The 13,613-nt window shown below is 38.7% G+C and overlaps 1 protein-coding gene and 1 long non-coding RNA gene across 2 annotated transcripts; both read left to right on the forward strand.

Moving 5' to 3' along the window:
• Positions 1 to 773: 773 nt before the first annotated feature.
• LOC134815151 (uncharacterized) lies at positions 774 to 1,271 on the forward strand. The gene is made up of 3 exons (XR_010160220.1): positions 774 to 838; positions 950 to 1,055; positions 1,215 to 1,271. It is a non-coding gene; the product is annotated as an uncharacterized LOC134815151 (long non-coding RNA).
• A 1-nt stretch (position 1,272) lies between these two features.
• LOC134815150 (programmed cell death 6-interacting protein-like) lies at positions 1,273 to 3,637 on the forward strand. The gene is made up of 6 exons (XM_063823654.1): positions 1,273 to 1,356; positions 1,477 to 1,703; positions 1,846 to 1,928; positions 2,334 to 2,411; positions 2,759 to 2,887; positions 3,237 to 3,637. Exons 2-6 carry the CDS (start codon positions 1,537 to 1,539, stop codon positions 3,578 to 3,580), a joined length of 801 nt encoding a protein of 266 aa, XP_063679724.1. The 5' UTR covers positions 1,273 to 1,356; positions 1,477 to 1,536; the 3' UTR covers positions 3,581 to 3,637.
• The last annotated feature ends 9,976 nt before the right edge of the window (positions 3,638 to 13,613 follow it).

The raw sequence follows: 13,613 nt of genomic DNA on the forward strand, positions 1-13,613 counted from the left end.
ATGTCTATATTACTTCACAGTGGTATATGTGGAAGTTGGTATTGTCCTGTTAATATTTGCCGAGTTTTGTGGACAGTTGGCCATGATTTCAAGTGATATTTTGGAAAAGTTTGGGAAATTTGCAGCGCGATTATCCGGCAAAAATCCGGCAATTCTGGTCTCAAGTACTTCTGGCGCAAACGACGAATGGGAACTTAGTATTGTGAAATTATCTTCTTGCAGCCGCTCCGTAGACCTTGTTGTTTGTGATTCGATCGTTTTTCATACTTCTTGCCTTCGTTCATCAGATCGACACAACGATGGCCGCTCTTTTATTAATTATATCAGCACTGAGAACTCAATCGACAAGGTGGGCTCATTTATAAAGATGGGATTGCCAGATTACGTACCCGCTGATTCCATACAAGTAGAACATGTACCACGTGCTCGTTGGCATTTGTACTTAGTTTCACTAGTAAACGTTACAAAACTTCAAAACTCACTTCCAACATGAGTCTATCGACTCTTTGGAGATATCGTATCAAAAAGATGACTGATGTGGAGCATATCAGGATCGAAAGTAAAGTAAAGTAAAGTAAAATCTATGACATCACATCATCACACATGTCTACAAAATATCATCGCACTGTGTGAAAAAATATATAATAAATATTTCCCCACCAAATCTCTTGGTTCCTGATTCATCCACAGAAGGTGGTAGTAACTTTGATCTTCCAATAAATTAAAATTTTGGCTGTAGAGTTCCATGCGGTGTCAGTAATTAATCCTTCTTCAGAGCACACTGATTGACAGTATACCAGTAGGAGGAGCTCAATCCTTATCCGGACAGGGACAGAAGGTAAGTTTATTCTGGAATCAGAGATTTTCATCACTTCTGATTTCATTACGTGGCAATGTAAATGCAGGCTTCTTCTGTATAACTGTTAGTGATTACAGTCAAATCTTTCAGGCAGTAGCGTCCCTCAAATCGTTTATGGATCAGATCAAGCTTTTGAAAGGAGAACGGGACGCACTTAAACAGAAGTTTAAAGCTGGTGGTGACACTGAAGAAATAAGTAAGACTGCTATTTTATGACCGTCTTTTTGTAGAGTATCGATATCGGCAGCCTTCGTGAGAGTTTGTTGTCTTGCAATCTGCATTGATATTTGATATTTGTAGAGAATCTTCATCAAATATGTCATAGTAATTTTGTTACTACGTGAACTATTTTCAGTCGAGAAGTTTTCACAGCTGAACACAGAGTCGAATCTGTTCAATGATGAAGGACTGAACACTTAGAAAAAACATACGGACCTCAACAGGCAGCAGTGGTGGACAGTGTCAGGCAGCAGGACGAACTCATCGCAAAGATTACGGTTAGTTTCCTCTCACATCGTTCCACTGTCTGAACGATCTCAAAGTACATTTCCCATTCAAATCTATCTTTTTAGACAAATCAAATCTTCCACTTCCCTGAAATAACCCTCCATTTCTAGTGTGCTAACGACGAGTTCGTACAATCGAAGACCGGCGCTACTTTAGACCTTAGATCTGAAATGATGAGCGAACTGGCCCAGGGTTATGATGCTTTCATCGAGTTGATGAGCAATTTAGCTGAGGGTACCAAATTCTACAACAACTTGACCAAGATTCTCACTACTTATCAGAGTAATGTCAACGACTTTATTTTGGCTAGAAACACCGAAAAAGAGGATCTTATGAAGTAAGCCTTCTTGGTCAAATTTATGATACTCAGTTGTAAAATAAACTTTTGATGATTGATTTCATAATTTAACTCGATGTTAAAGCTTGAACCAGCAACCAAAACACTCCATATATTCTCATAACTGTTTTAATCTGCGTAGGAGCTTACAAGGAAGTCTGGCTAACAAAGCTCCACCGACCAGACCAGATCCTCCTCAATTCCACCAACAAGCTGCCCAATCTTGTAAGTGATAGTATACAGCTTTAAATATCTGTGTCCTGTGGTGATTGCATTTCTTGGTGATATTTACTATTTAAGGACGAATTCGCTTTATCTTAAGATCTTAGATTCAATATACCCCAGTTTTTACTGCCAGTATTTCTCGAATGAAGACCCCATTTTACTGGAAATAAATGAAATAGTAAGAACCAAGAATAATATTGTAACCTCGTGTAACAACTTTACTGATCTGTAACGTGGCTGATTTGAAGCAAGAAGTCACTTTGATAAATTATAGCTCTCTGGAATTCCGACTAACAATCCATATTATTTTAGATTTCACTTCTACACTAATTTCACACTAAGACTTTCTATTAATATCCAATAACATACGACGAGTATGTTCACAAATTGAACAATGATTTACAGCGGCGGCAGCAGCCCCTCCTGCAGCTGCAGCCCCCTCATCTCCGGTGTACTCTACACCCGCTCCTAGGCCAACTCCTGGTATGATTATCAACCCTCGTCTTGCCTCACTGAATACTGATGGCGGTTATAACTTACAATTTGGCCCCGCATTCCTTATGACTGACAGTAAAGACGCGTATAATTTGATTGTGCCAACAGTGCATATGGCATGTAAAATAATATACAGCCCTAGACAAATATTTTAAAAAGAATTAATTTTTTTCAAATTTTAAGCTGATTTTTCAGAGGCAACGTATTAAAGCGTGGCGGGTGCGGAATCGCACTTTTCGCATAAGTTTTCCGCACTTAAATGTTGCTTCTGGACTGAATCATTGCACTGTAAAGTGTAAGTGTGATAATGTGTTATTATGTATTTATTGTTTCAGCTGCACCAGCCCCGCTCCCCCAAGCCACTGCCTCCCCAATGGGGCAAGCACCCGCCCCCCAAGCACCACCCCTCGCTGCTCAGGGCGCACCCCAACAGTACAACTACGGTGGTACACTGCCAAGCGGAGGTAACGAATACTATCCAGCACTGTCATTCATCAGCTGTTTAACTAATTATTACAATTTAGGATATACCCAAGCACATTATCTTTAACTAAAGCTGGTTTCATCATGAAATAACTTACTAAATATCTCACAAGATACCCCCAATCCCAAACTATATAATTATAATAATACAAAATGAAACGACCGGTTGAGTCACTGATGATATCATGGTTTTGTATCATGATTGAAACATTTGTCTGACTCAACCGGTCGTTTCATTTTGTATCTAGCTCTCGGCTTGCCGATTGAGCACTGTAAGCAGACGACGCCACCCACAATTAATTATAATAATAAATAGATAATATCTCCCAGGTGTAGGTTACCAGCCGTCGTACAACATGCCGTACGGTATGCCAGCATACTGTGGTTACTACACTTACCCTGGACCTGCTGCTGCTGCTTACGGAAACTATCCTCCCGCTGCTCAGTACCCACCTGGGCAATACCCACCAGGGCAAAACACCCGGCCACAATACCCACCAGGTCAAAACGCCGGAGCCCAGTACCCACCCGGGCAATACCCGCCCAGCCAATACCCTCCCGGGCAGTATCCGCCTTACACTGGCCCCAAATGGGAACTCGTGCATGACTCTATTCGTTTAACCAGAATCCTTCGGGACTTGTGTTCCCTCTTGATCACCATGTTGGTAGAGTAGTGACTAGTGAACTGCTGATTTTTATTTTGATACGCGTGCACACTGCATAATGCCTTTCTTTTCAATTTAGCATTCATTTGTTGGGAATTTAGAGAAACCTAGAACAATTGGGTTGCCGAATATAAATGTTTTTCAACCATTTAGGATAATTAATTAATTAATTAATTAAAGGATAACCCAGTCTTTAACTTGCATTCAATTTGCTCAGTTTTCACTGCTTTGACAAATTGTTATCTTAATGTACCTACCTTCTATTCACAGATATCTCTTGATTTGTATGGTTGTGGATTCGTAGACATGAATTTCTTCTTTCAGCTTTGTGGATACGACACATAGTACAATTTTGTTTAGATTATGTTATAGTTTATATATACTCTTTAAGTAAAATGTATTGTACATTTCTTTTTTGATTTGATTTTTAAGATTAATTGTGGATTAGCCCCCTTACCATAATGAGCGTGTTTTATTTGTATTTTGTAGTAACAGAGATACAGTTAAACCCTGAAATACTGTTCGGTACAGTAGCCAGATGAATTTTAAAGAAATTTATGTGGGGCCTTTGGAATCTTATTCTGACGATCTAAATTTCAAGACATTTAATATGGTGTAAGAATTTTCACGAGAGCAATACCGTTAGGCATTCCGGTGTTCTACTGTATTGAAAAGAAATATTCAATTTTTAGTTATCATCAAATATCAGAATTGTTAATATAAATATCACAAATATTATTACCAATACCTCTAATATCCTCCAAAATCTAATTTTACATTTCACGATTGAAGTAAAATGGAGAGTCAAAGCTAGCTGTGAACTTATCGGTGCAAAATATTAGCATCGAGATCATTGTTCGATTGACCCCTAAAGCAATGATGGCTAAACCGCATAGGATGTCTGAATAATGACTGGTTTATATTATTATTAATTGTCCGCTTATAATCGTATACTACTAAAGAAAGTACATGCATGCAATAATCGGAGATGTTATAGGTATGATCGATTTAGGAGAGTGAACTGAATTAGATTTAATCATAATTTGCTATGACATCATTTGGTGAATGTTTCCACAAATATAAATCACTTCAAACATTACTGAACACATTCTTTATCAATGTAAACAGTCAAGGTCACAACCTATACTTTTCTTTAATAGTGTGAATTTTTCAAAGTCCATCATGCCTGATCATATCTGGTCCTTGGTCATCTAAGAAGGTACTTCGTTCATCTGATTGCTGCACTGCGAGCTGGATTTATCTGTATTAGAATATGTGATCTCTCAGTTTTTCACATTGCTTCTGTGGGTATTTTAGGCATGTTCATCTGGTTCATGTTATGTACCATCATGTTGAAATGATGCATCGTTCGTGTTGTCTGATTCATCCTGAAATTGTTGGTATCTTAAAAAACTGTAGAAATTCATCAATAGAGGTCGCCAAGCGAGCTAAAGAACCAAATCAAATGATGGAATAGTTCGCTATTTCTTAGTCTCATGATTGAAATACTGATAGTTGGATAATATCCGGTTGGAAGAGACAAGGACAAATGAAGCAGCCTACATTTCTAACTTCCTGATTCATTTGTCCTTGTCTCTTTCAACCGGATATTATCCAACTATCAGTACTACCAAATCGTAAAGACCCCGAGCTAGATTTACCTCTCCAGCTTAGTTGTAGTGCACAATCATGCACATACGGAACGTTCACTAAAACTTTTCTGTACATGCGTTCACTAAAACTCATCTCACGTTCTGAACGTTATGGATAAATTACTAGTAGTGTTCAGTAGCATAAATGCTGTGTGTGATCATATTATGGGCTCATGGCGACTAAGTCAGAAATCTGTGCACAGAAATAAAATTGCTTCATTTTTATCATTCTAGGTAAATTAATAATTATCAGTTGGGGAAATCAAGATTTCAAAAATTTTATTTTTATGAATTTTTGTTTTTGATGATCTCTGACGTTCACTAACGTTCAATAACGTTCACTACAAAATGAATGGAACGTGTGTCCAATACGTCAAAATTCACCGTTCACTAAGCTCTCCAGTCGCCGTGTATCCTGGTCCACCACCAAGTTACCAGGGGACCCCAGGCTAAAGACTTACTTGACTGACTTGACTTAAGGCGGCTTCAGCGTCCGAGTATTGATGCGCTGTCTCCATAAAACTCTATCCGCCATAAGCCCGCCCATTTCTCCAGTGTCGTTGAGACCCGTGTCAGCTCGTAGGCTATCAACATAGGTCATGGCTGGTCTCCCCCTACTCCGCACCCCATGAGTTGGTTCCCAGAGTAGCAAGCGGTTTGCAACTAGTTCTGGGTGTCGGTGGATATGGCCTGCTAGTCGCATCCTGCGCTCTTGGATCTTCATGGTTGCTCTCTGTAGGTTGCCATAGACTTCTTTGTTGGTTTTTCGCTGCTTCCAATCCACATTAAGTGCCATCCTTAGCATTCTAGTGTAGCAGCCATCAATGCGTTTCTTCAATTGCTCTGTCAACGTCCACGTCTCAGAACCATAAAGAAGTATTGACTCCACAGTAGCAACAAATAGACGGATCTTTAGTCCTCTTCTAAGGTCAGACTTCCACATCTTCTTTAGCTTGTGGCAGGCTCCCCAAGCCTTAGCTTTTCTGACCCACAGGCTAATAGCTTTATTGAACCTGTACATGTTTGTAGAATCTTTTGCTTGACAGGATCCTATTGAAATTTTTTAATTTGACCCTAAGATGGCAAGTACGTACGGTACGTACCTTTAAATTAGCTGTACGGTACATACTTAATAAAGTAGGCTGAAAGGTAAAAATCCAGTTGATAGCAATGGACATGCGTAGATTAAGGTTGCGACCTGAGCTAGCTGAAAAGCTGGTGTTCGTATACTGCAACAAAAGGATGAAGCTTTGAGTTTAACGATAATTACAAGTAGTAGTAGTGTAGTACCGGTTAATTTGTGTGTTTATTTTCGACTTCTAGTTCTGTCTCAAAAATTATGATGATAATACTAATCAAAAATTGCAAGTAATTCACTGAAGTTGATTCTAAAAATTTGAAAAAAAAATGTACCTTACAGTGCCTGTACCGTACGTACCTTTAAAAGTAGCTGTACCGTACGTACTTAAAGCCCTGTACCGTACGTACTTGCCATCTAAGATTTGACCCTAAAATGGCTCTTCCTGATCCAGTCTAAAACATAAAATTAGCACAACTTACTAGCTTTTGCAACTGTTAATAAATTTGTATGGTTGACCTCCAGATAACCATTTTTGAAATTACAGATAATTGAGGATCTCCAGGGGCTTTAGGATCTTCTGCTTGACAGAATCCCGTTGAAAATATTTGAATTCATTTTAAAATGGCTCTTCCTGATCCAGTTTCAACCATAAATTAGACACAACTCATTTGCTGAAATTTAATTTTATACGAAGGCTTGACAAAACATCACAAAGTGTCAAGTGTGGGGTTAGCACTTATCCATGCTAATATTGGAGCCCAATGACTCAATGATAATCTCAACTGTTCTCACCAGTCACCACTACACAATTATAATTTTTTTTGTTTAACCAATCTAACGCGTTAGTCAATACGTCACATAATTATTTTAAACAACACTTAAAAGACGTGTTTTTATTAATGTTCTAGATACTAAAATAACAGCATAATTCAATAATCCAATAAATGTTCCAATTAATCCAAAATAACATAGCATTATAATCAATTAATCAATATTTTGATTGAGATGCATATATTGTCCGTTATGTAGACGATAATATGTTTTTATTGGTTTTTTTGTTGTTGTTTTCCTTTTTTTCTTTTAAATACATAATATATTTATTCTTTTTTTGGATTTGTTAAATAATAACGATACTAGTGTCTAGCAATATCTTATTCAAAATCAACCTTGCGATCTATGATTTTCAAATTAGTTATAAAACAAATTTTGTGGAATATGTATGTTAGTATGGATAAGTTATTACCTAAACCATTCATAATTTAATATTGTTATTATCACTTTACTTATTATAAATATTAAATAATTTTGTAAATATATGTGATAGAAGCTATATCATATCAATATCAGCGTATAATGTACTTAAATATACTTAATATTCTTAATGTACATGATGTATTTAATGTACTTGATGTACTTAGTATACTTAATGTACTTAATTAAATGTTGAAAAGGAATTCGATTCCTTGAACCTATTGTCAGTATAAGTGTATAATGATTTGATATAACAATCCACACTTCCATCCAAATTTATAAATGCTAATTTTCACGTTGACAACGTAGTCCTGTTAAACTGACTCCCCTTAAAAATTGTATTTGCCTCTTCTGTCATCGCTCATCTGCTTTTACTGCATATTATTTAAGTCGTTCATTTCCGGCGTTATCATCTAACTTGATCGTTTTTATACTGCTTTATCTCTCAAAATACCGTCATAACCTCCCTTGTTTGTCTCAGCTAATCATTTCTTTGTTTGTCTCGTACTTCAGTCATCTCTGCTGTGCCTGGAACTTCTCCGTCTTGTACGGCCACACAATTCATCTCAATGGTCTCAACTGGTGATGATCGTTGTAATCTTAGCCTTAACTCTCGGTAAATTCTTGAACCAGTGATTAGGGTTCCGAGTCTTTGGATAGGTAAGCTTATAAGGTTTGTTACAGTGTCATCATATATTAGTGGGTTTATGACGGAGTTGATCGGTAAAACAATCATGGAAAATAGGCCATACCAGGGTGTTGCATCTAGAACCTCAAGGGAATGTAGAACACATATCACTATGAAGGGTACCCAGCAAAGGAAATCTGTAGTGATAATGATGGCGATTCTTAAGTTCATTTTCCTATTGCGTTGTGAAATCTGTTGGTTCCCTCCTGACTGTGTCAAACTTTTAGAAGATTTGCGAGATATGATGCCAATGATCAAGTATGAGGCTGTAATGAAAAAGAAGCACACAAAGTTCAGGGCAAGAATTGCCCATACCAAGTGCCTCTGTGGATCATTTTCTTTGACAAAATATTTGAAGAGGCAAACACCATCGTTCCCATAGAAATCTACCTTTTGGATGTTTTTCGTGTAGTCTTCATAACCATTTTCGTGAGAATACATCTCGGACATCATTTTGTTGATCATACGCCAGCTTAGTGTTGTTTCTTTCATTCTACCAAAGTATCCTTGAAAGACGGCAAATAGTGTCTGCTTGTTCATTGTTCCAATAAATACCTTTATCTCTTCTGCATACTTCACTCCGTTGACAAAAAAATCCTCGAATTTGGAAATAATTGGGATTACAGCAATGACAATGGACGCCAACGTCATCATTAAAACACCTCCTGCAACTTGGAGTGATTTTACCAATGTCACTTCTCCTGGAATTCTCATGGAGTTGTGTATTCCGTAAATTCGGGTGAGGCTCAATGCACACATAGCAAAAAGCGAGACTTGAGATCCTATGGTGCTAAGAACTCCAATAGTTGAACATTGGATGCTTGTAATCCATCCGATCTGTTGGGTACAATATTCTTCTTTGAAGATTACACCATCATAAATTGATATGACCAATAAGTAGATACCAACTAAAAGGTCTCCAAAAGATATCATCATGATGAGGGACTTATTAAACAGAGCTACGGTAGTTCTACAGTTCTTTAAGGTTCCAGTATTTTTGGACATGATGATAAAATTTGCCAGGACCGCTAGAAATCCTATAACCCACGATGACCATTTGAGAGCATTCCCTTCTAGAATTTGTCTTGAGCACTGGTCATTGCATTCGTCTGTCAAATCCAGGCAATCAAATGATCCGTCACATTTCTTTGTCACCGGTATGTAGCTACCGTTACATTTGAAGTTATTTGTGCAGCTGTCCTCATCCGAACCATCCCCGCAATCATTGATGAGATTGCATACTTGGGAATAATCAATGCAAGTGATATTATTGTCACAGACGAAATATCTATTCGTATAAATATTTTCATAGGATTTTGTGACAAATGTTAGGAATTCGTTATTGGCTATCGTCCCTATTCTTTTATGATATTGTCCTGGACACGCCTCATATCTAGGAATATTTTTCAGTGGACAGGAACAGTTGACACACTTTCCTGCACAACTAGTGTAAAAATATTGTTCTCCAAACATGTGGTCACAATTTTGAGTAACATGTGGCATTATAACCGTTGTATTGGTTCCTCCGTAAACGTTTTCATTTGAAAATATAAACGTACTGATGGTGAAGCATTGATTTTTGAAGTTTTTTGTATTTTTTATCCCCTTTATGCAGTAAGATAAATGCTTTACCAGGCTTTTGTTAGTTGATAAAACAGTTGTGGACAGTTTCGGTTGTTTGCGGGACTCAGAGCAGATCTTATTTTCATTTCCACATGTTTCAACTCCATCGCATAGTTCACTAAATTCCACGTATCCAGGATCACCCCATGGACAAAGGTACACATTTTCACACGACGTGTCTTTGCTGATAACATATCTTAATGATTTGGTGCTCCCACAAGTAGGCCAATTGTCATCTTCGTCGATTTTACTCAAACAGTCCTTAACCCCGTCTCTTACCCACGCTAGAGGTATTGGGAGTTTCCTTTTCTGGCCGCCACGTCTTTCACACTTTACCGGTGTCATGGTGATGCAGATACGATCAGTTTCATCACTTTTGTCTCTGCAGTCTGGTTGACCATCACACATTAAGTGTCTGTGAACAGTACACTGACTAGAGGTTTGTATGCAATGGTTCTCAAAGTTATCGTCACATATTGCCTTTCTACCGGAGCAGATCATATATTTTGATACAGAGGACATGTATCCGTTAACAAGACATCTTACCCCTACTCTGGCGGGATCTGAACAGTTTGTTTGACTTGAAGCATCACTGCAGTACCTGTCACTAAATACGCGTAACACTGTACATCTTGTAAAGTTGTGTACGGGTACTGTAAGTTTAGTATCGTGATGTTCACAAGTGTACTGTGTTCCATTAGTAACGGTACACTTAGCTTCGTCCTCTCCGTTAACACAGATCGCAAATCCATTACATATAAAGTATGGATAAATGTACTTTACTATTCCTGGTCTATAGTTACAAAACATACCGTAACTGTATCCGTTACATGTAGCCTCGTCCTCACAGTCCCAATCGATATTACACTTATCATTACAAATTAGATTGGACGCTATCTTTTGCCCACTCGGCATAGTTATCACTTCGCTGCATCCCTCCTCATCTAATTCTGTATTAGCACAGTCATGTTTACCGTTACAAATAATTTTACTATAATGTACTGAGTTCACGATGTCCCACGAACGCTTACATATAAATCCTCCACAAAGCGTGTTGCCATTTCTTACGTCAATATTATTTACAGTGACACTGGCATCACCACAAGCCTGATAATAGTGCGGATCATCCGAACATAAAGCTGTCACTTCTTCCCAGTAGCCCTTCCTGTCTATCCAATAATACTCCTCTGTGTTGTGGCACTTATAGGGCGTGTGTTCATCCTTCCCCTGGTTCGTACATACCTGTTTCAAGAATCCTCTGTCTTCTTGAAAACTGCACAATTCTGCAAAGTATTTTCAAGAGTGATGTGAAATAAGATAATTTTTTCATTCATTTACTTAAAACAAAAATGACTGTCTTTAAACTGATATAGGTCGATTATAATTATAACACGTAATGATATAACTACTCAACTGTATATAAGTAATAATTACCTTCGGACCAAGGATCTATCATTCTGAATGTGCTCGATGTCGTGTGGTGACTTTGTGATAGCGAAGCTTTATCTGATTTACCAAGTTTCACCACTAACAGGATCAGTAATTTCGCAAGCTTCATAGCTGCATAGATAATAATATGTTAATTAAGATGGAATTTAAAGGTGATTGTAAATTTGTTCAAACACCGTTTATGGCCACAACCGTTTATGGCTACTATATACCGCCTCAAGTAAAAACAAAGCAAGAGAATATACGAGCACATGACCTTAGACAGATAGAATCACTCTTCACCCTCCAGTATTTCCAAAAACTCACACACCTCAACATAAAAAAGTCTTCATACACCCACAGATGACACCTTCTCAGTCCTCACTATCACCAAAAGAATTTATCTGCCCTCCGATCAGAATACGACACCCCCTTCCTCTCACCAGAGACGTGCACCACCGCGATTAGCCGCCCCCGCTGCGAAATTTTGACCCAGACCGCGGTCTTTGAGGTATTGGCCGTCAGATCAACAAATACAGCTGTTAACGATAAATTAGTTCTTCAATGTAGGGCAGTCTACAAGAAGCCCGACTGGTCCATGGACCAGTGGTCCATGGACCACCTTATCACTGAATAAGTGGTCCATGGACCACTTTACCAAGGTCCATGGTATCAGCAAGCACTTTAGCTTTCAATATCATATGATCCAATCATACGGTAGACTTCTTCGCTAAGATTGCAAGATGCCAGTATTAACTACGAAAAACGTCGCAAAGATATATAAGATGAATTGTTGTACACAGCCATCGTCGTTTTCGATGTACAAGACAGATACTTGTACACCTCTACTGTGTTTTCAATATGAGCCACTCACTACACAACGAAATTCATCGGATTACAAATACAGATGAGCATGCAAGGGATTTCCTCTTTCAACGTGGTATTCTGAAGTCCTCTCTTTCCTGTCCTGGCTGCTCTTCTGCTATGAACCTTGTACCCTGCTCCTCTAAGAAGTCCTCAGACCTTCTCATCTGGCGGTGTTCACCCTGCTCACGGTTTAGCAACATACGAACGGATAGTGTACTCTCTGGACAGAAGCTCACCTTCTCACTATTCCTACAGCTGGTTTTCTACCTCAGCATCAAATCCCTTGCAAATGTAGCTATCTCTCAGCTCATAGGAGTATCAGAGAACACCATCAGTGACTGGAAGACCCTGATACATACAAGAGTAGCTGACTTTCTGGTATCCAATCCCTCTCCTCTCGGTGGACCTGGTGTTGTCGTGGAGATGGATGAGGCCAAGTTCGGAAAACGCAAGTACAATAAAGGAGCTTACAGAGAAGGGCAGTGGGTGCTTGGAGCTGTAGATCGGAGCAACGGTAACTGTTTCCTACTACCCTGTCCGAACAACAGCAGAGGCGCACCCACACTACTCCCTCTGATTAGACGCTGGATCCTCCCTGGTTCTGTTGTCTATACTGACGAGTGGGGAGCCTATAACAGCCTAACTACCGCTGGCTACACTCATCACACCGTCAACAACTCGATCCAGTTCGTGGACCCGGCAACTGGCGTTCATATTAACACTCAGGAATGACTTTGGGCTCATGTGAAAAAATCTGTTGTTGGAAAAACTGACTTGGAACTAACTCTTGTTGAGTGGGACGAGCGCAAGACTGGCTATTCAGCAAATTCAGATGCCAAGATCAACGTTCTACAAGTGGCGTTTTATTGCAGAAATGAAGCTTGTCGACTCCTCACACTATCATCACCTAGCTGATCAGTTCAAGGGAACCAAGCTGTGTGATCAATGCAAATACTGTTTATTTGAGGACTCTGCCTCTCTCAGAAAGGGCAAGGCAGAGGAGATGAGGAAGAGCTCCGACCTCCTCCCTCTATCTATGTAAATTGTATGTTATTTACTTTTGTAATACTTATTATACATATTGCAATCATAAAGATGCCAATTTCAATTGATAAGTTGATAATAAAAAATTATATATAATCTTCATGAGTTGACTTATGGTGGTCCATGGACCACTGTACCTTGGTGAAGTGGTCCATGGACCACTTAGAGTGGTCCATGGACCAGTCGGGCTTCTTGGAGACTGCCCAATGTAGATCAGTGATATTAATAAATCAATTCATATACATCAGTTACACAACCAAATTACCACCATTTACGCAGTTTTATTCTGTAACTGTAGAAAACTTTGGTATTATTTCTTGTTCAACAATGCAGCTAATATAGTTATAAGCTAACTTGGTTATACTAAGTAATAGTAGTACGATTTTCATTCTTGTAATTCATCGACCG

The sequence above is a fragment of the Bolinopsis microptera genome, chromosome 5 (genome assembly GCF_026151205.1).
Source record: "Bolinopsis microptera isolate Bmic1 chromosome 5, MBARI_Bmic_1.0, whole genome shotgun sequence".
In the NCBI taxonomy this organism is placed as follows: domain Eukaryota; kingdom Metazoa; phylum Ctenophora; class Tentaculata; order Lobata; family Bolinopsidae; genus Bolinopsis; species Bolinopsis microptera.